Below are 20123 nucleotides of genomic sequence, written 5' to 3'. Positions count from 1 at the left end.
TGACCTTCCAGGGGAGGCTTTCCCCCCTGCCTTTTTAATTTCCTCTTCTGGCCTCAGGCTGTCAGCGTGTCATTAAGTTCTGGGGAAGTCGGGAGCCAGCAGACAGAACCCTTGTCAGAACCCCTCCCTCAGGCTGAGAACTACGCCCTTGGTGCTGTGTCCCCACCTCCACTACCCACCCTGCCCCAGATCCGTCCCCAGGAGCCTGCCTTCCCTGGGGATTACCCTGTCTGAGTTTCAGGGTCCATAGCTACAAACAGATAACCTTCATTCTGTGGGGTTTGGACTTGAGACAACGTGTGTATACAGTCCGGGTAACAATAGGAAACAGACGATTCCTCCAAACTGAGCACACGAAGATGAATTTAATAAGGGTGCTATTGACCAAGGCAGGGTGTGGTGGGGTGGGTGGGGAGAAGGGTGCAGCACCCCGTGGTTGGAATAGTGGGGAGGTGGGAACTGTTGCCTGCCCCAGTCTGATATGGGAAGCAAGGAGAGGTGGCCAGAAGGGACTGGCTGTGTGAGGAAGGTCCCCAGACAGGAGCCGTGACTGCTGAGTCTCTTCCTAAGGATTTTGGCTGCTAGTTTTCTGTCTCCTCTGAAATCCCCCACTGCAATGTGAGCATGCGTGAGAGTAGCTTGGAAAGCTTGATCAACACCCCAGAGTTGCTGCCTCTGTGGCTTCCGAGCATCTGTATCTCCAGCCGGTTCTCAGCTGGTGCTGGTGCTGGTGCTGGTGCTGGTGCTGCTGGGCCCTGCGTCAGCACCACGCTTGCCCTGTGCCTGTCCTAGCTTGTCCTACCTTTTGGCTCTTTGGACCGAAAGGTCTTCCAGGGCAGGACTGTCAGACTGCATCCCTGCTGCTCTGTGCACCCAGTGTATCCGGGCCTTTGCCGCGCTGAATTCACCGGTGTTTAAATGGTTTGCAACCCGGGGCGCCTGGGTGGCTCAGTCGGTTGGGCGGCCGACTTCGGCTCAGGTCACGATCTCACACTCCGTGAGTTCGAGCCCCGCGTCGGGCTCTGTGCTGACTGCTCAGAGCCTGGAGCCTGTTTCAGATTCCGTGTCTCCCTCTCTCTCTCTGACCCTCCCCCGTTCATGCTCTGTCTCTCTCTGTCTCAAAAATAAATAAACGTTAAAAAAAATTTTTAATGGTTTGCAACTTATCCCTGTTGACTATTGCCCAGATGGACCCATGCTGTATCTTGACGGTCCCTAAGTGGCAGCTGTCACCGAGATGGAGGTCAGCATGCAGGTTTATTAGGGTGTGTCTTTGGGATTAACACCCAGCGGAGCCAAGTGAAGCGAGCGGCGGTGGGCCAAGGGAGAAGATGGGTCACGAGGCTTTCGTGGAAGCGCCGTGGGGAGTTGCCAGCTTGCTGGGATGGCCCTTCACACTGTCCCAAGTTGGGGGCAAGGATGCCAGACCTTCACAGCATACACATTCCCGTCACCGGATGGTGGCCTCCGGGGAAGCAGTGAGACCTTGGAGGAGGCTCTCCCTGGGGCTGAAGGGATCCCTGTCCTTTATGGGACTGGCAGCTGAGGGCTCTCCAGGAGCCCTCCTAGCAGCCTCCAGTCCTGAAGCGGTCTGTGTGGCACATTGTGGCACCTGCCACATCATCAGAACCTGCCCACGGAGCCAGGGAGGGGACAGAGGCTTTCTCATGGCTGCCACTGCCCTCCCTTCCCTGTCCCTGAGTCCTGTGGCCCCTCTACCCCCGGCCAAGAAACCCTCTTGGATCCCTCAAGTACACAGAACCCCCAGCGAAGACCCCTGCCCATGGTTTTGCCTACAGCTGAGTTCCGAATCTTAGTTTTGCTGGGCCCAGCCATCCTGTGACACAGAGAAGCAGAAGTCCCCCAGACCCTATCCTGGCTCGTGCTGAGATGTGGAATAAACGCATCAGTGCTGTTATCCACCACTTGCGGTGATTACCGGGTCCTCCAGGCCTTCTGGAGAGAGGGAGAGGAAAAGGAAGGGATTGTGTCTTCTGTCATGTCCCTGAGGCCGGCAGTCCCAGGCAGTACATCTGACTCCTGTTTCTGGGGCAGAGTGTGGTGGGTAGAGGCTCCCTTTGGAGTCAGATTGACCAGCATATAAACCTCAGCAAGGTGACCTTGGATTTTCTGATGCCCTTGGCTAGGTAGTAACCAATACCTCTGAACTTGTCTGTCAAGTGGGGTGGTGGTGGCCACCTGGGAACTGTGTTGTGAGGATTATGGGGGGGCCGGCCCCGTGTCTCAGCTCAGGCAGCCGAAGCAGAACACCACAGATGGAGTGGCCTAAACAGACATTGATTTCTTGCAGTTTGGAGGCTGAGAAGTCCAAGGCCAAGGTGCTAGCCCATTCAGTTCCTGGCAAGGCCTGTCTTCCTGGCTTGTAGATGACCTGTGCTCTTCTCCTCTTCCTCTTTTTTTAAGGACCCCAATCCCATGCTGAGGGCCTCACCTTCATGACCTCATCCAACCCTAATTTCCCCCCAAAGGCCCCACCTGCAAATACCATCACACAGGGCCTGGGGTAGAGCTTCAGCATGTGAATCTTTGGGGACACAAGCATCCAGTCCATGACACCATGTATGCTTAGCCCAGTGCTGTGCATTTAGTAAGTTGGAGCATTATTATTATTTTCAAAGACAAGCCATTGGCTGAAGCTTCTAGAATAGCATCAAGAGCCTGGGTTGACACTCTGCTTCGGCCTCCTGTTCACTGTGTGACCTCAGGTTTGTTGCTTAATCTCTCTGATCTTAATTCTCATGGTGTGAGAAATCGGTATAAAAGTAGAACCATGGGGTGCCTGGGTGGCTCAATGAGTTAAGCGTCCAACCTCGGTTCAGGTCGTGATCTCATGGTTCGTGGGTTCAAGCCCTGCGTCGGGCTCTCCACTACTCTCAGCATGGAGCCCGTTTCAGATCCTCTGTCCTCCTCTGTCTGTGCCCCTCCCCTGCTTGTGTTTTCTCTCTGTATCTCTCTCAAAAATAAACAAACTTAAAAAAATTTTTTTAAATAAAAATAGAACGAAACCTCACAGAGCTGTGGAGAGGGTATAGTGAGTTAATAACATAGGCAACCCTAGAACTAATTCATCACTCATTCATTCATTCATTCATTCATTCATTCGCTGGCACAGAAGAGCTCATTCAGAGGGATACGGATAGTGAGGATACGGAGGGTGGATGTATCAGTCTGCCCTGGCCACCATAACAAGGTACCACACACTGAGTGGCTTAAACAACAGAAATGTATTTTCTCACAGTGCTGGAGGCTGGAGGTCCAAGGTCATGATGTCAGCAGGGTTGGCTTCTGTGGGCCACGAGGGAAGGCTCTGTTCCCGGCGTTCCTTGTGGATGGCCCTCTTCTCCCTGTGTCTTCATGTGGCCTTCCCTCTGTGGTGGTCTGCATCCCAGTTTCCTCTTATAAGGACACCAGTCACACCAGATGAGGCCCCACCCTCATGACCTCATTGTAACGTGATTACCTCTGTAAAGACCTTGGCTCCAAATAGATCACATCCTGAGGTCCTAGGGGTTAAGGTTTCAGCATGTGATTGGGGGGCAGGGACATGGTTCAGCCCATCACAGCTGGGGAGGTGAAGGCATCCTGGAAAGTGGGAGTTGGGTAGGTCTTTGAGGCCAGAGGGGTAAACTGAGGCCCCTCGGGGCAGTGCTAGCAGCCACAGCCAGAACTTAGAGCTTAGGGATTTTCCATCCCGGCAACCTTCCGTGGATGGAGCAGGTGGGTCCTGGCGGTGACTGCACTAGCCACTGGGGGGGGGGGGGGCGGGGGACGCGGGCAGACGGCAGGGCCCCTGCGTCACAGTCACTCTGGCAGGCGACAGGCAGATGGCCACCTCCGAGGGGCAGGCGGACATTGGCAGGAGGGCTACAAGCTGCCTGAGAGAGGGCTGGCCCCTGTGAAGAGCTGGGGTTGGCCCTGTGTGTGGGGTGGTCAGCTGCATTAGCACTCCCCCCCGTGCTGTCCCCTTGTGTGACACCAGGGCGGGCAGCCTGGGCCAGCCCAGTGGTACCAGACATTCTCACGCAGGATCAGTGAGTTGGAGAAACACACTCCTGTGTGTTTCTCCTTGATCCCACACTCTTCCTGGACGATAGCGCAGACACCAGAGGTGTGTGGGTTTGCTACACCTCAGGCAGTTCTCTGACGCCAGCCGGGTGGCCGCCCCTTAACCGAATTCTGACGCTAGCTGCCTGGAGTCAGTGTCAGGTCCCACAGGTTAGGGGCCCCAGTCCTGCAAGACTGTCCCCCACTTGAGGTGCAAGTCTCAGATTGTCACCTGTACTTCTTTGTTGGTTTTGTTTATTTATTTTTGAGAGAGACAGAGAGAGAGAGAGAGTGCGTGCGCACAAATATGGGGAGGGGCAGAGAGAGAGGGAGACACAGAATCCAGAGCAGGCTCCAGGCTCTGAGCTGTCAGCACAGAACCCAATGTGGCTCACGAACTGCAAGATCATGACCTGAGCTAAAGTCGGACGCTTAACCGACTGAGCCACCCAGGCGCCCCATCCCCTGTACTTCTTGATAGCCACATACTGGGGTTTCCCTTATCACCCTCCTTAGGTTTGATCATTTGCTCATCGGAGTCAGGGAAACACTTAGGTTCACCACTTTATGACAAAAAGGTACGATATAGGACGCAGATGAACATCCAGATGGAAGAGGTGCGTAGGGCAAGGTCTGGGGGAAGGGCACAGAGCCTCCGTGTCATCTTGTGACACCCTTCCATCACCTCCATGTTCGGCAGCCTGCTCTCCAAGCCTCAAACTTGGGGATTTTTATGGAGGCTTCATTAACACAGACACGATGGAGAGTGAACTCAGTCTGCCTCCCTGTCCCCTTCCGGGAGAGTGAGGGATGGAGCTGAAAGTTCCAAGCTTCTCATCATAGCTTGGTCTTTCTGGTGACCAGTCCCCATCCCGAAGCGATCCAGGAGCCCTCCAGGCATCACCTCATTAGAACAAAGGACAGTCCTCTCACCCAGGAGAGTCCAAGGGATTTAGAAATTCTGTGTCAGGGACTGAGGTCAAAGATCAAATGGTAGAATAGAAGATGCCCCTAGCGCTGTGATCACTTAGGAAATTACCAGGGTTTTAGGAGCTCTGTGCGGGGAACTGGGGGCCAAGACCAACAGGCATGTTTTTTTATTATTTCGCGGTCAGCAAACTGTTGCCCAAAGGACAAACCCGGCTCTCCACTTGGTTTTGTAAATAAAGTTTTATTGGAACACAGCCACGCTCATTCATTGGCATATGGCTGCTCTCCGGATACAAGGGTGAAGTTAAATACTTGAGACAGAGACCAGATGGCCAGCAAAGCCAAGAATGCTTACTCCGTAGATCTGTACAGAAACAGTTTGCAGACCCTTGTTTTTGTGCTTCTCTGTCTATAGTTCTAGGTACGAGGTTCACGCCTGGAACTTCCTTGTTGTGCTGCCTTAGAGAAGTGTCTTAGTCCATTTGGGCTGCTAAAACAAAAATACCGTAGAGTGGGTGGCTTAAAAAACAGAGGTTTATTTCTCAACAGTTCTGGAAATCGAGAGGTCCAAGATCAAGGTGCCAGTAGTTCAGTGTCTGCTGAGAACCCGCTCCCTGGTTCACAGACAGCTGTCTTCTCTCTATGTCCTCACATGACAGAAGAGGGAAGGGAGCTCTCCAGGGTCTCTTTCATGAGGTCACCAATCCTACCCATGACCTCATCACCTCCCACAGGCCCGCCTCGTAATACCCCCATCACACTGGAGATTAGAATTTCAGCATAGGAATTTGGGGGGAACTGAAACATTCAGTCCATTGCAAGGAGTGTCCTCCTCCCCAGAGCCTCAGTTTTCCCCCTCTGTGAATGGGGAGACTATTACCCTGAATTGTCGGGATGATCCCATGGGGCAAGGCAGGCAGGAGAGAACTTCACAAAGTGCCACACTCTCGGGACTTATTCTCTCCATTCTACCTGCTGATAGCCTCCACCTTGCTGTGCTGGCAGCATGGAGCCTGGGGCCTGCTTCCCCCTCTCTGACCCTTCCTCTCTCTCTCTCTCTCTCTCAAAAATAAACATCAAAAATTTTTTTTAAAAATCAACAGCAAAATACTTACTTACACTATATTAACACATAGTATCCACACTTGTAAAAATTGTGGTAAAATACACAACGTAGAATTTTGCCTTCATCATTTTTAAGTTCGGCAGTGCTGAGTAATTCACATTGTTGTGTGGTCAGTCTCTCTTCGTCTCCCAAAACTACAGCTCTGTACCCGTTAAGTAATAATTTCCCTTTCTCTCCTCCCCCCAGCCCCTGGCAATCACCATTCTGTTTTCTGTCTCTATGAACTTGCCTCCTCTAGGCACCACTCATAAGTATTTTGTCTCTTCGTGACTGGCTTATTTCACTTAGCGTGACATGTTCAAGGTTCTCGCATGTAGTGGCAGGTGTCAGAATTCCTTTCCTTTTTTTTTTTCTTTTTTAACTTTATGTGTATATTTTGAGAGAGAGAGGGGGAGGGACAGGCAGAGAGAGGGGGGGAGAGAGAGAGAGAATCCTAAGCAGGCTCCACACCATCAGTGCAGAGCCCGACACAGGGCTCTATCCCACAAACCATGAGACCACGCCCCAAGCCAAGATCCAGGGTCGGACACTCAACCAACTGAGCCACCCAGGTGCCCCAGAACTTCCTCCCTTTGAAGGCTGAGTTATATTCCCTTGAATGTGTCTGCTACCTTTTGTTTATCCATTTGTCCATCAATGGACACTTGGGTTGTTTCTGCCCTTGGCTGTTGTGGATAGTGCTGCCATGAACACGGGTGTGCAAATCTCTCTTCAGCGCTCTGCTTTCAGTCCTCTGGGGTATATACCCAGAAGAGAACTGCTGGATCAGATGCTGATTTGCTGTTTAATTTTTTGAGGACCTGCCATCCTCTTTTCCTTAGGAACCGCACGATTCTACGTGCCCATCAGCAATGCACGAGAGTTCCGATTTCTCCATAGGTGCGCTCACACTTGTTATTTTCCGTTTTTCAATAGGAGCCATCCTAATAGGTGTGAGGCGGTCAGTGTCTCATCACGGTTTTGATTTGCACTTTTCCTGATGATGAATGATGTTGAGCAGCTTTGCGTGTGCTTGTTGGCCATCTGTTTATCTTCTCTGGAGACGTGTCTGTCCAGGTCCTTTGCCCATTTGGGAATCAGGTTGTTTTTTGTTGTTGAGTTGTAGGAATGCATCATACAGTCTAGACATTAGCTCCTTATGAGATACACGATTTGCAGGTATTTTCACCCATTCCATGGGTGTTGCCTTTTCACTCTGTTTATTGTGTCCTTTGATGTACGGAAGTTTGTTTGTTTACTTTGACGTGGTCCAGTTTATTTCATGTTACTTTTGCCTGCTCTGCTTTTGGTGTCACTGCCAAGAAATCGTTGCCAAATCATGGCACTTCTCTGCTATGTTTTCTTTGAGGAATTCTGTAGTGTTCGCTCTGGTATTTAGGCCTTTGATCCATTTTGAGTTGATTTTTGTGTATGGTACAGGTGAGGGTCTCACGTCATTCTTTTCCATGTGGACATCCAGTTTTCTCAAGAGCATTTGTAGGATACTGCTCCCCCCCCCCCAACACTGAATGGTCTTGGCATCTTTGTCAAAATCATTTGATATGTACTGATAGATGTGAGGGTTTATTTCTGGGCTCTCTGTTCTTCACCACTTGTGTTTATGCTGGTACCTCAAACTATGCTAGTATTTTTATTACCATCATTTTATAATGAGGTTTGAAGTCAGGAAATACCAAACTTCTAGCTTTGTTCTTCCTTTTCAAGACTGCTTTACCTATTCATGGGAGTCCTTATGACTTTTAGGATAGAGTTTCCTTTTTCTGCAAAAAAAACCAAAACCAAAAACCAAAACCAAAAACACCACGCCAAAGCAACATCAACAAAATGCCATTGGGATTTTGATGGCGATTACACGTAGATTGCTTTGGGTTTTATTGACAACAATATTAAGTCTTTCAATCTCTGAACACATGGGAAGCCTTGCATCTTTAAAAAGTTCTCTCGGGGTGCCTGGGTGGCTTAGTCAGTTGTGCATCCAACTTCGGCTCAGGTCGTGATCTCACAGCTTGTGGGTTCGAGCTCTGCATCGGGCTCTGTGCTGACAGTCCAGAGCCTGGAGCCTGCCTCTCTCTCTGTGCCCCTCCCCTGCTCATGCTTTGTCTCTTTCTCCTTCAAAAATGAATAAACATTAAAAATAACAGTAGGAAGAAAAAGAAGAAGAAGAAGAAGAAGAAGAAGAAGAAGAAGAAGAAGAAGAAGAACAACAACAACAACAACAACAACAACAACAACAATAATAAAGTTCTCTCAGCAGGTTTACTGTAGCTTTCAATATACAGGCCTTTCACCTCCTTGGCTAAGTTTATCCCTAAGTATTTTATTCTTTTGGATGCTACTTTTTTTTTTTTAGTGTTTCTTTATTTTTGAGAGAGAGAGAGAGCATGAGCAGGGGAGGGGCAGAGAGAGAGAGGAAGAGAGAGAGAATCCGAAGCAGGCTCTATACTATCAGCACAGAGCCCGACATGGGGCTCCAACTCAGAAACCGCGAGCTCACGACCTCCGCTGAGGTTGGACGCTTAATTGACTGAGCCACCCAGGCACCCCTGTTTTTGATGCTATTGTAAACAGAATATTTAACATTTTGTTTTGGGATTGTTCATCGGTAGTGTTTAGAAATACAGCTAATTTTCACGTATGGGTTTTGTATCCTGCAACATTGCTGAATTTATTTATGGCTGCTAACAGTTTTCTTGTGGAGTTTCTAGGGTTTTCGGGGCATAAGATCACCCGAGATCATTTTACTTCTTTCTTTCCGATTTGCATACCTTTGGTTTCTTTTCCTTGTCCTAATTCATCTGGCTAGAGCTTCCAATGCTTACGTGAAGTAAAAGAGGCGAGCAGAGGTGTCTTTGTCTTGCTCTTGACTTTGAAGGAAAAACTTTCAGTCTTCCACCATCGCATGGGATGGTAACTCTGGGTTTTTCATACATGACTTTCATACGTGACCGGTAGTTTCTTCCTGTTCTTAGTTCGGTGAGAGTTTTTATGACGAACGGGTGTTGAATTTTGCCACATTCTTTTTCTGTATCAGCCGCGATGCCCATGTGGTACTTTTCTCTTCGTTATGTTAATGCTGGTGTCTTGCGTTGGTCGGTTTTTGTGCCTTGAACCCTCGCTGCATCTTAGCAGTAAATCCTGCTTGGTCATGGCGCTTGTGGAGCTCTCCGGATCCTGCCGAATTCTGTTTGCCAGTGTTTTGTTGAGCCTTCTGATGGAGTCACTCTTTGGAGACATTGGTCTCCAGTGTTTGTGTCTTGACTTGCTCGGCTTTGCTTTCCAAGGTAATGTCGGCCTCAAGCAACCCAAGTATTCCCTCCTCTTCCATTATTATTATTTTAGAAGAATTTGAGGAGGATTGGTGTTAATTCTGATTTTTGTCGAGTCTTTCTTTCTCTCTCTCTCTCTTTTATTTTTGTGCTCTTAGTCAGTCTGGCTTAAAGGTTTGTCAATTCTGCTGATCTTTTGGAAGCCTCAACTCTTGGTTTTGTTAAAACCTACCCTTGTATTTCTTTTCTTTCTTTTGTTTATCTCTGCTGTGACATTGCGATGACCTTCCTTCTGCTAGCTTTGGGTTTTGTTTGTTCCTCTGTAGTTCCTCGAGGTGTCAAGTTAGACTGTTGATTGGAGACCTTCCTTGTAGTTTGACCATAAGCACTTCCAGCTGTAAATGCCCCTTGTACTCTGCTTTCTTTACATCCCCTGGATTTTGATACATCGCCTTTTCCTTTCCATTTGTCTCAAGATACTTGCTGATTTCTCTTGTGATTTCTTCTTTGACCCGTTGGTTGTTGGAGGCTGTGTATGGTTTGGGGCACCTGGGTGGCTCAGTCAGTTGAGTGTCTCTCTCTTTTTTTTTTAAATACAATTTATTGCCAAACTGGCTTACATACAACACCCAGTGCTCGTCCCAACAAGCGCCCTCCTTAATGCCCATCACCCATTTAGCCCATCCCCCCACCCAGTTCCCCTCCAGCAACCTTCAGTTTGTTCTCTGAATTTAAGAGTCTCTTATGGGGGCACCTGGGTGGCTCAGTCAGTCGAGGGACCGACTTCGGCTCACGTCATGATCTCACGGTTCATGAGTTCGAGCCCCACATTGGGCTTTGTGCTGACAGCTTGGAGCCTGGAACCTGCTTCAGATTCTGTGCCTCCCTCTCTCCCTGTCCCTTCCCCACTCATGCTCTGTCTCTCCAAAAATATATAAGCGTTTAAAAAAAAAAAAAGAGTGTCTTAAGGTTCAGGTCATGATCTCACAGTCGTGGGTTCAAGCCCGCGTCAGGCTCTGTGCTTATCAATCTGATGGGTGTTCGAGAGCAGCCACTGTGGGAACCCTTGAAGCAGGGGAATTTTATTCTCCTGAACAGGTTACTGTTTCAGCCAGAATAGAGAGACCAGGTGAGGTTTTAGGCAAGTAACACTGCAGGCACCCTGTGCACCAGGCTCTGCTCAGCACATGGTGTGCGTTACCTTGTTCAGTCTTCCTGCAGCCCCATGAGGCAGGTGCTGTTGCTATACGCCCTTCACCCAGCGAGAAAACTAAGGTTCAGAGAGGTGATGTGATTTGACTGTGGAAACACAATCAGTAGCCACAGTGGCCAGGATATGGCAGCTGGAGTTGAGATGGGGGGGAAGAAAAGTCCTAAGCCAAAAGTCCAGCCATGGCTTCCTAGCTTTGTGGCCTTCAGTAGGCCAGTTTGCCTCCCGACCCTCAAGTTTCCACACCTGTAAACAGGGCCGATTCCAGGGGTTTGGCTAGGTAGTTTTCAGACTTGGAAATGCTGCTGGCGAAGCCCAGCTTAGAGCTCGCTGAGCTCAGAGGTCAGCACTGTTCACGGGGCGAGTGCTGACTGGGTTGTGTGGGGCAGACACTGCAGGGCGTGGCCAGGGATGCTCTGAGTTCTGTTTTCCCCTCCAGGAGGCAACCGCAAGGAAGGGAAGAGGGGCATGGAGAGCCTGCGGTCGCTCTCCGGTGGGTGCACTGCTGAGCTGGCCTGGCTGAGGCCGAGTAGGCCACGGGGCAGCCAGGAAGGGAGTGGCTGCTCATGGAGGGGGTTGGATTCAGAACTGCTCCTGTTACCCCATGTCGCAGCCCTGGCAATGCAGAGCTGGGACCGGCCTTTGAGGTCATCTCTTGGCCTCCTCAACCTCAAGGTGGGGAAACTGAGCCACTAGAGAGGAGAAATGCATGGCTAAAGCCCCATGGTGACGCTGGGCAGACTGGGGGCCAGAATCCAGCAAAGCAGAAGGGTGTTCAGGCCACTGGAGAGTCATCTCTGTGAGCAGAGGCACGGCTGCCCTTTCAGCACTGTGTCCCTCACTCCTGGTGCATCAGGGGCGCTCAAAAAAGATTTGTTGAGTGTGTGAGGATAGTAGGAAAACACACCCCCAGGGAGTCAGACAGCCTGGAATTCGGTATCTGCTCTGGGCCAGCTTTACTTCTCTGGGCAAGTTTGCTTCACTTTGCTGAGCCTCGGTTTCCCAAATTGAGATCACAGACCCAACTGGTAGGTGCCTGAGCAGGGATTGGAACCCAGAGCTGCTAGATTCCAGGCCTGATTTATCACTATACCTTCCTGATTCTTTTATATACTTGTTTCCCCTTCCTTCCTTCCTTCTTTCCTTCTTTCTTTCTTTTCTTTTCTTTTCTTTCTTTCTTTCCTTTCTTTTTTCTTTCTTTCTTTCTTTCTTTCTTTCTTTCTTTCTTTCTTTCTTTCTTTCTTTCTTTCCTTCCTTCCTTCCTTCCTTCCTTCCTTCCTTCCTTCCTTCCTTCCTTCCTTTTCTCCTTCCTTCCAAAAATATTTATTGAGTACCTGCTATGTGCCAGGCACTGTTCTAGTCTCCATGGATACAGAAGTGAACAAGATAGGTGAGGCCCTGGCCTCAGGGAATTTATATCTTAGAAGAAGGTAATAGTAAGCAAGTAAACAGGACAGGAATAGCATATGTACCCAGAAGGGACTGTAACGAGGTGTGAGTGGTGTCAGGGGAGGGCTGTGTCAGATAAGGGGCTCAAGGAAGATGACATTTCGTGTGACACCTGAGAAGAACCAGCCAGGCAGAAGGCCTGAAGAAATAATTCAGTAAAACATGATGCTCTTACAGGCCACAGGCCTCAGACTTGCAGAAGGCACCATGAGGAGGGCATGGAAGGAGAGAAGTTATCAAAGCACCCCAGATGGCCTCAGAGGGCCAGGAAGGACGACGCGGCCCTTGGGGATGACCGCACCCTGGGTCGCGTTTGGGTCTCTCCGTCCAACTGCCTCTGCCCTTCCAGGTGAAGCAGATCATGGAGGAGGCAGTCACACGGAAGTTCGTCCACGAGGACAGCAGCCACATCATCTCCTTCTGTGGTGAGTCCGTGGACCCTGACCTGGAAAGGGGCTTCTTTCTCTGTGGGCTGCCTTGGGGGAGTGGCATCTTTGTGCAAGGATTCTCACACCATGTTTTGACTTTGTGACTCTGAAGTTATTTTTGGATTCCCGGGGGGCTCTGTGAGGGAATTTGGAACCACGGAGAAGTCGAGAGAAGAAAGGAAGAATGGCCTGTGTACCCAGCAAGAGTTAGTCACTGCTGACGCTGGAGGGACTGTCTTCCCCTCGTGTGGGCTCAGTTCACGGCTACCCATCCCCCTTGTGACGTTGGTCTCACATCTGACGACAGACTCTGCACCCTTTCCTCACCCTGCCTGTGGCTGTTGCCAAATGAAGGGGGAGGATGGATGGGCTTTAAAGACATAGGGAATCGGGAGCCATTGATCCATCCTAAGGGATCATGTCCAGCTGGCTCAGCAGAGGAGGCAGGCCCAGGGCTCGGAGCTTGACTTGTATCCTTGAACCAGTTGTGCTCACAAGATTCCAGAAATAAATAACCGTGCTGCCAGGTTCTTAACTGTCCTTCCACAATGGCTGCAGACACATGTTTTACGTGTCCCCACAGTCAGGGTTCAGCTTCTAATCCATGTGTATGTATAAGCAGGGATGTTTCTTTCTGCCTGAAAACCTTTTCATTCCATGACTGGAGTGTCTGGCAATGGAGGACGTGCTGTATCTCCCTTCTCGTGCTCTTGGCCCCGAGGAGAGGCCAGAGCGAGGGGAGGCCAGAGCGAGGAGACCTGGTCGGCCCTCAGCTTCATCCAGATGGCTGGAGGCACTACCCATGGGAGCACATGCCGTGACCTGGGAGCCCACTGCTGTCAGTTTAGCCCCTTTGCAGCCAGGCAGACCTGGGTTCAAATCCCTCCTCTGCCATTTGTTTGTTGGGTGACCTTGGCAAAAAAAAAAAAAAAAAAGAAAATTAAGTTTATTTGGAGAGAGAATGTGTGGGCAGAGGGAGGGCAGAGAGAGAGGAAGAGAGACAGAGAGAATCTCAAGCAGGCTCTATGCTGTGAGCACAGAGCCTGATGCGGGCCCCGAACCCATGAACCATGAGATCGTGACCTGAGCCGAAGTCAGACACTTAACCGACTGAGCCATCCAGGTGCCCCCAAGTTTCTTTTTTAAGTGAGATATGTTTATTTAAATTACATATATGTGTGTGTGTGTGTTTATATACTTGTATGTGTATATATAGGTGTGTATATATATATATACACGTCTACATATGTACATGTGTATATACGCATAAATGTTAACGTGAGAATGTATATATGCCTAATTTTTTTTTTCTCCTGGACGTCTCTATTTGCAATACTTCAGAGTGTGCGACCATGCTCACCCGTTGGAGATTTAGAGGAATAGAACAGGATAAAAATCATTATTCTGTAACTCCAACCCCAGTGTTTGGATGAGGGAGGAAGGGTGATGTTACTGCAGGGTGAGGCCTGCAGGGGCTCCCTGTGGTGTCTCTGCTCCATTGTGCTTTATGAGCCATTGTCAGAAAGACTCGAGGCATGTGTCCAGTGCTTGAACAGTTAATTAACTTATTGCAGTCTAAACAAAAGTGTAGTGTGTGCAAGCAAAAATGAAGATATTTCAGAGAGGCTCACCCAGAATATATTAAACCCATGGGCAGATTAGGCAATAGGGTGGGCATCCGTTCAAAGTCAAGTAATCGCTGGGGCACCTGGCTGGCTCATTCAGTAGAGCACGTGACTCTGGAGCTCAACGTTGTGAGTTCAAGCCCCACGTTGGGCGTGGAGCGTCCTTAAAACAAAAACTATAATCATAACGTTTTGAAAAAAGTCAAATAATTGCCAACAAAAATAAACCAAGACAAGCAATTGCACCAAACCCCTCAGTATTTCTCCTTGTGTGCAACATAACCTGGGCCAGGCTCTTAACCCTGAGACTGCTGGAGTATTCCTTCTGTGGAGTCACAGTAACTAGAACGCTCACTTCTTGGTTTTTTTCCACAAGGATTAGGTAAGGTAAACCTTAACACTGGTCTCACACCCAGCAGATACCCAATAAGGAGTAGCTCTTATAATATGCTCAGTTTTTCCATCAACATCGATTATGCTCCTATGATATACCAGAGTGAGCTCCCTCCCAGTCTGCTGTGTAAGACAGAAGATAAGAAAATACTCAATAAAGCGCTGCTGAAAGTACCCGAAATAAGACTGGGGCCATCAGAATGGCCTGCACAGGGACTGTTTCCCGGGGGGAGGGGGATGGGGGGGGGGACACTAAGGCCCAGAGAGGGAAAGCGATTTGCCTGAGGTCACATAGCAAGTTAGTGATAGAGCCCAGGCTACTGCCCAGGTCTCCTGCTCTGAGCAGGGCTGGGTGGGGTGTCCAGGGGAAACACAGACATGGGAAGATGATGACAGTCCTCTCTCTTCAGATCCGTTGTGGCGGCACAAGTGTTGTGAGCACACTTTGGGCTCAGACCTGGGTTTGGATCCCAGCTCGTCTGGGTGGCCCTGGGCAATTCAGTTTCCCTCTTAGGGCCTCAGTTTCCACATCTGAGAAATGGAGATGGTGTTCCTTTCTTCCTTGGCTGTGGCAGAGATGGAATGGGATCCATAATGTTAGCTGTTCCTGGAATCACAATAGTGGTGACAATCATGTGATTCTTCAGCCCAGATAAAGCCCACCAGTCCTGTGGTCAGCCTCCCCTCCCTCACTGACAGGAGTAATAGCTAACGTCCCTAAAGCGCTCACTCTGTGCCCAACTATGTGAAGCGCTTGCCATGCATTTTCCCCACCTCGCTTGCTGCAACCATGTCAGATGCCTGTTCGTACTATCCCCATTTCACAGATGAGGATACTGAGACACAGAGAGAGGAAGTCATTGCCCAAGGTCACGCAGCTGGTTAGTGTCTGGGAGAGGATATGAACACAGACAGTCTGACCTCGGGCAGCAAACACAGGTTAACTGCTAAGCTCTCCTGCTCCCTTTTGAGGAAGTGGAAGGCAGAGAGACGTATGTGATTTTCCTTTGATGCTTTCATGGATTTTGCGATTCTGGGGCGCCCCGCTCTCCAAGGCACCTCTGTGTGGCTGAAGACCTGAGCTGGGCTGGGTGCTGGGGAGCACGGGTAGGGCAGGGCCTGCTGACCATTGTGTCCCTGCAGCGGCTGTAGAGGCCTGCGTCCTGCATGGGCTGCGGCGGCGGGCGGCTGGCTTTCTGCGCAGCAACAAGATTGCAGCTCTCTTCATGAAAGTGGGCAAGAACTTCCCACCGGCCGAAGAGCTGAGCCGCAAGGTGCAGGACCTGGAACAGCTGATGGAAAGCGCGTGAGTGTGGAGCATGGGGTATGGGCTGGAGCGTTCCTGCAGGGGACAGTCCAGGCTCCTCCCTGAGCTCTGCCAGAACCCGCACCTCCTGGCACTGTCTGCACTCTCCTTTCGCTCCTCAAACCCGCCAGACTCTTTCCTACCCCGGGGCCTTTGCACATGCTCGACCTACCACCCGGTTCACACGCCTCACCTTCCAGGGCTAGTGCCTTGTCATCATTCAGGCTTTCCCCCAGTTAAGGGTAAACTCCAACCCTCACCCCATTTCTCTTACATATCACTGCTTATTTTCTCTCCTGTGGTTATCACAACCTCTAATTATTCATTCCTTTGCGTACTTTTTACTTGATTGTTGTCTATCTCTCCTCCTTGGCTCTGAACTCCATGAGGACAGGCCACTAAAATCTGTTATTCCCCATTTTGTCCCCAGTGTCTGGACAGTGCCCAGCACCTGGTAAAATGCTCAAGAAATGATTGTTGAATGAGTAAGTGTCTGCTGTTAGCCAAACCCATTCCGCATGCAGGAAGACCAAGTTTAATGAAACTACTGTGGTCTCCATCTGCATGGATCAGATACTGACACTGAGGCAACAAGGGGAACGGTGACTTCACCCACACGTCTGGAGGGCTGATTTCCTGGGGGGAGGGCTCAGGGCCTGAGGGCATGTACAGGAGAACCTCCCACCAGAGTCCCGACCACACAGTTTGACTCTACGCCAGAGCCACGGTCTGGAGCCTGGTCAGGGCTAGCAAAGAGGTTTCAGCTCCCGTTGGTGCTAGCAGCCGCCCACAGGACCTTGTTGTGAAAGATTCCGGAGCCGTGATTGGGCTTCACGGGAAAGAATGTGTGGATTGATTCGCCGTGTGTGTGACGGGCAAGAGAAGGGAGAGAGAGGCGCACATGCTGTGTGTGCCGTGGGTGATCACTCCTCCTCAGCAGGTGGGAGATGGTCCTTTCCCTCCCTTGCAGGCTGTGCCAGCCCAGAGCTGCTGGCCAGAACTGTGGGACGGGCAAGGCTGTGGACTTAGCGTCACCGCCTCCCTTTCGGAATCAGACTCCTCAGCCACTTGGTCTTCAAGGTGCCTTCCAGTCCGTATGCTAAATTCCCAAGTGTTTGCTGATAACTTCCGAAAGGGAGCAATTTCCATGGGCCTTCCATAATATCGGGAATGACTTTCTCATGGAGGAATTAGAGATACCCATGCCAGGTGGTAAGGGAGAGCCATTCATCTCATTCATGCAATCGCTCATTCATGAGAGAGGGAAGGGGAGAGAGGGAATGAGAGAGAGAGATGAAGAGAAGTATCGCTATGAGAATCTGGCTTGCCCATCAACAGTATATGAAGGTGTCTGTTTTATCGCATCTTCACACTCACTGGGTGTTATCATTTTTTCAACACGTCACCCACTTGCCAGGAGCAATGTGGGCTTTTGTTGTTGTTTTAGTCGCCGTTCCTTCATCCCCTAGAGAGGTTGGGCATTTTGCTGTTTGCACATTGGTCCTGTTGGATCTCCTTTTTTGCGAATATTCCTCCTCCTTCTGTACTGGTCTTGAAGGCGAAACCAGATTCAGGGCCTCCAGGAGAATGTGCGGAAGCTGCCGAAGCTGCCCAGCCTATCCCCACTTGCCATCAAGCACCTGTGGATCCGCACTGCTTTGTTTGAGAAGGTCCTGGACAAAATTGTGCATTACCTGGTGGAAAACAGCAGGTGAGTGAGAAAGAGCAGCCGCTGTGGCGTGCTCTGGCGCCACCTTCTGGCCATTTTGGGAACTGCACCCTATGGCACAAAGCAACTTTCTTTTCTCTCCTGTTGACGTGCACTTGATTTGAAAGCAGTTAGATAAAGGCCTTCTGGATGTTTGCCTCTAAATGAGCCCAGCTTAGAACCTGGGACTATTCAGGTGCTTCCTGCTAATATAGGATCTTCAAATTTGGAATGAGGAACAAGGATCTTGCAATCTTAGGGATCTTTTTCCTCCCATGAATGAAGCCTACAGTCTACTTGCTAACTGTGGTCCTAAAAGAGTCATGTAGCTTCTCTGTGTCTCTGCTGCTCTTTTAATAAATGGGACAGGGATTGTTGCCATTCTGGAGAAGAGGTGAGAAGGGGAGTTAGTGAGTACACAGTGTTTTGGAAATGTATGATACTTTTTTTACATTTTCTATTCTAGCTCAGATTAACCTGGTGTAAAGGTTTTAGACTATGAGTACTCTTGGCAAGCATTCATCCATGCATTCATTCATCCAGTAAATATTTAATGGGCACCTACCATGTGCCAGGCACTAACTGAGATGTTGGAGATACATTGGTCTTAACTGTCATGTTAAGAGCTTGGATATTATGCTAAGAGCACAGAGGAGCCAGTGAAGACTGTGGGATTTTGTATAACCTGAGACTCTTCATGGCTAACACTCCTTCCAGCCGTAGACAGATGGGGAGAGAGAGATAGACAGGGGGAGTGGGAAAGAGGAAACACGATGAGGGAAATATCTGAGAATCTCCTCATCTCTCGGTATATGAAAGTGCCTGTTTAACCACATCTTCACATGCAGTGGGTATTATGATTACCTTTTATTCTTTGCCTGTTTGCTAGGAAAATATATGTCAAGGGAGAGAGCAGAGTCCTTCCTCTCACGAACCTCACATAGTTGCAGGGAAAACAGGAAAATAGTAATTGTGGTAATATGTGGTGAGTATTCCAAGTCAGGTGGTTGGTGTTTAACTTCCTCTGGGTGGTCAGGAAAAGAATCCTGGAAGACATGGCAGTTAATCATCAGTTTGAAGGGCATGTAGGCATTAACCCGGTGAAGTGGGTAGGGAAAAGAGTGTTCCCAGCCAAGGGAATAGCAGGTGCAAAGGCCAGGAGGCAGGAGACAAATTGGAAGAAATCCAGGCTCTGGAGTGCAATTAATCTCTTCACCTTCTAGTAAAATGTGATACATCTCTGCCCCGTGCCCTCTCATGGGTGCGGGCCTCCGGAGCTATTGCCTTTGGCATATGACCTTGTGTTTTCTGCTGAATGAGTCGGTAGAATGAATGAGTAATTTGTTTGAGCAGCAATGCCAAACTATCTCTTTATTTTTTTTTGTCTAAACTTTTTATTTTTTGATTCGCATAGAAGTTGTAACAGCGCAAAGAGTTCTCGCCTGCCCTCAGTGATCACATCCTACATAACCATAGTACAAATACCAAAACAGGAAATTGACATTGGTACAATACTGTTAACTAAACTACATGCTTTATTTGGATTTCACTAGTCTTTACGTACACTCATTTTTTTCTGTCTAGTTCTATGGAATTTTAGCATAGTTAAATTCAGTATAAATACATATATGTATTATTTAATTAAATGTATTATTTAACTAATAAAAATTACATATGTATATGTATTATACTCATAGTATAAATACAGTCTATAATTCTGTATAACCAACACCACAGTCACGACACAGAACTGTTCCAGTGAAACCTACCACCCCAAAGAAGCTCCCTCGAGCTACCCTTGATGGTCACATCTTGCCCCCAGTCCCACCTGCTAGTTTTTAAGGTACTCTTTCCAAGGTTTATGATCATGCAACGGTGCTGGTTTTCAGCATAGAGACTGAGTGGCAGAGCGGAAAGTGTCTTGAAGTTTTACCTTCAGATCTGACACCAAAATGGATAAACTTGCTGCTGAGAATGCACAGAGCATGTCCGTTCGGCTTCAGCCAATATCCTGGTGGATAGAAGATTCCTGTGGGGTCAAATTACAGTGATGTTGCCACCCCTTAGCAAGAACTCCCTGGTGTCAGAGTCTGTGCTGTTGCTGTAAAAGCAGGTCAATATTTAATCCTCCCAACAGCCTGGGCAGGTGAGTTCTGTCATTCTTGTCATTTTATAGCTGAGGACACTAAAGCTCAGAGAGGGTAGTCGTCACATGCCCAGGGACACACAGTGAGAGTGGGAGTGGCCGACCTGGGCTCCCACTCAGTCTGCCTGCCTCGCTGCAGATCCTGTGTTCTTAGACCCCTGCTGTAGGATGGGAACACCCAAGCCGGCTGGGTATAGCTTGCATCCACCTGCTGTGTGGCCTCCAAGAAGTCACTTACCCTCTCTGGGCCTGACATCCCTTGGGAAGGTAGAACAAGGTCCTTTCCAACTCTAAAATTCGGTTCCTAGCTTGCAGGAGTTTGCAGAGAATTAGGAGGCACTACACAACAACTCAAACAAAAAAGCAAAACCCAAAAACACTCAGCACAAACATTGTCTTGCCCATATGACAAGTTATTTTGAAGAATCAGAAGCCAGGGGGCGCTTGCGAGCACGTCAGGCCAGCGTCATC

The 20123-nt window shown here is 49.3% G+C and overlaps 1 protein-coding gene across 11 annotated transcripts in view; it reads left to right on the top strand.

The window, feature by feature from the left end:
- SGSM1 (small G protein signaling modulator 1) overlaps positions 1 to 20123 on the top strand; it is a 95671-nt gene that overhangs the window by 19324 nt on the left and 56224 nt on the right. For 8 of the 11 annotated variants that reach the window (XR_008291928.1, XM_027050894.2, XM_053206728.1 and 5 more), the window contains exons 3-5: positions 12396 to 12471; positions 15636 to 15798; positions 17357 to 17509. Coding sequence is in view for 8 of the 11 variants with exons in the window: in XM_027050894.2 (XP_026906695.1) it covers positions 12396 to 12471; positions 15636 to 15798; positions 17357 to 17509 (392 nt within the window). In the remaining 3 variants the exon portion in view is untranslated. Of the gene's footprint in view, positions 1 to 12395; positions 12472 to 15635; positions 15799 to 16294; positions 17510 to 18393; positions 18492 to 20123 lie in introns of those variants that run through there. The other 3 variants (XM_027050901.2, XM_053206730.1, XM_053206731.1) reach the window with 3 other exon arrangements.

This window comes from Acinonyx jubatus, chromosome D3 (genome assembly GCF_027475565.1).
Source record: "Acinonyx jubatus isolate Ajub_Pintada_27869175 chromosome D3, VMU_Ajub_asm_v1.0, whole genome shotgun sequence".
Classification (NCBI taxonomy): domain Eukaryota; kingdom Metazoa; phylum Chordata; class Mammalia; order Carnivora; family Felidae; genus Acinonyx; species Acinonyx jubatus.
This window is presented reverse-complemented; position numbering and strand designations above follow the sequence as displayed.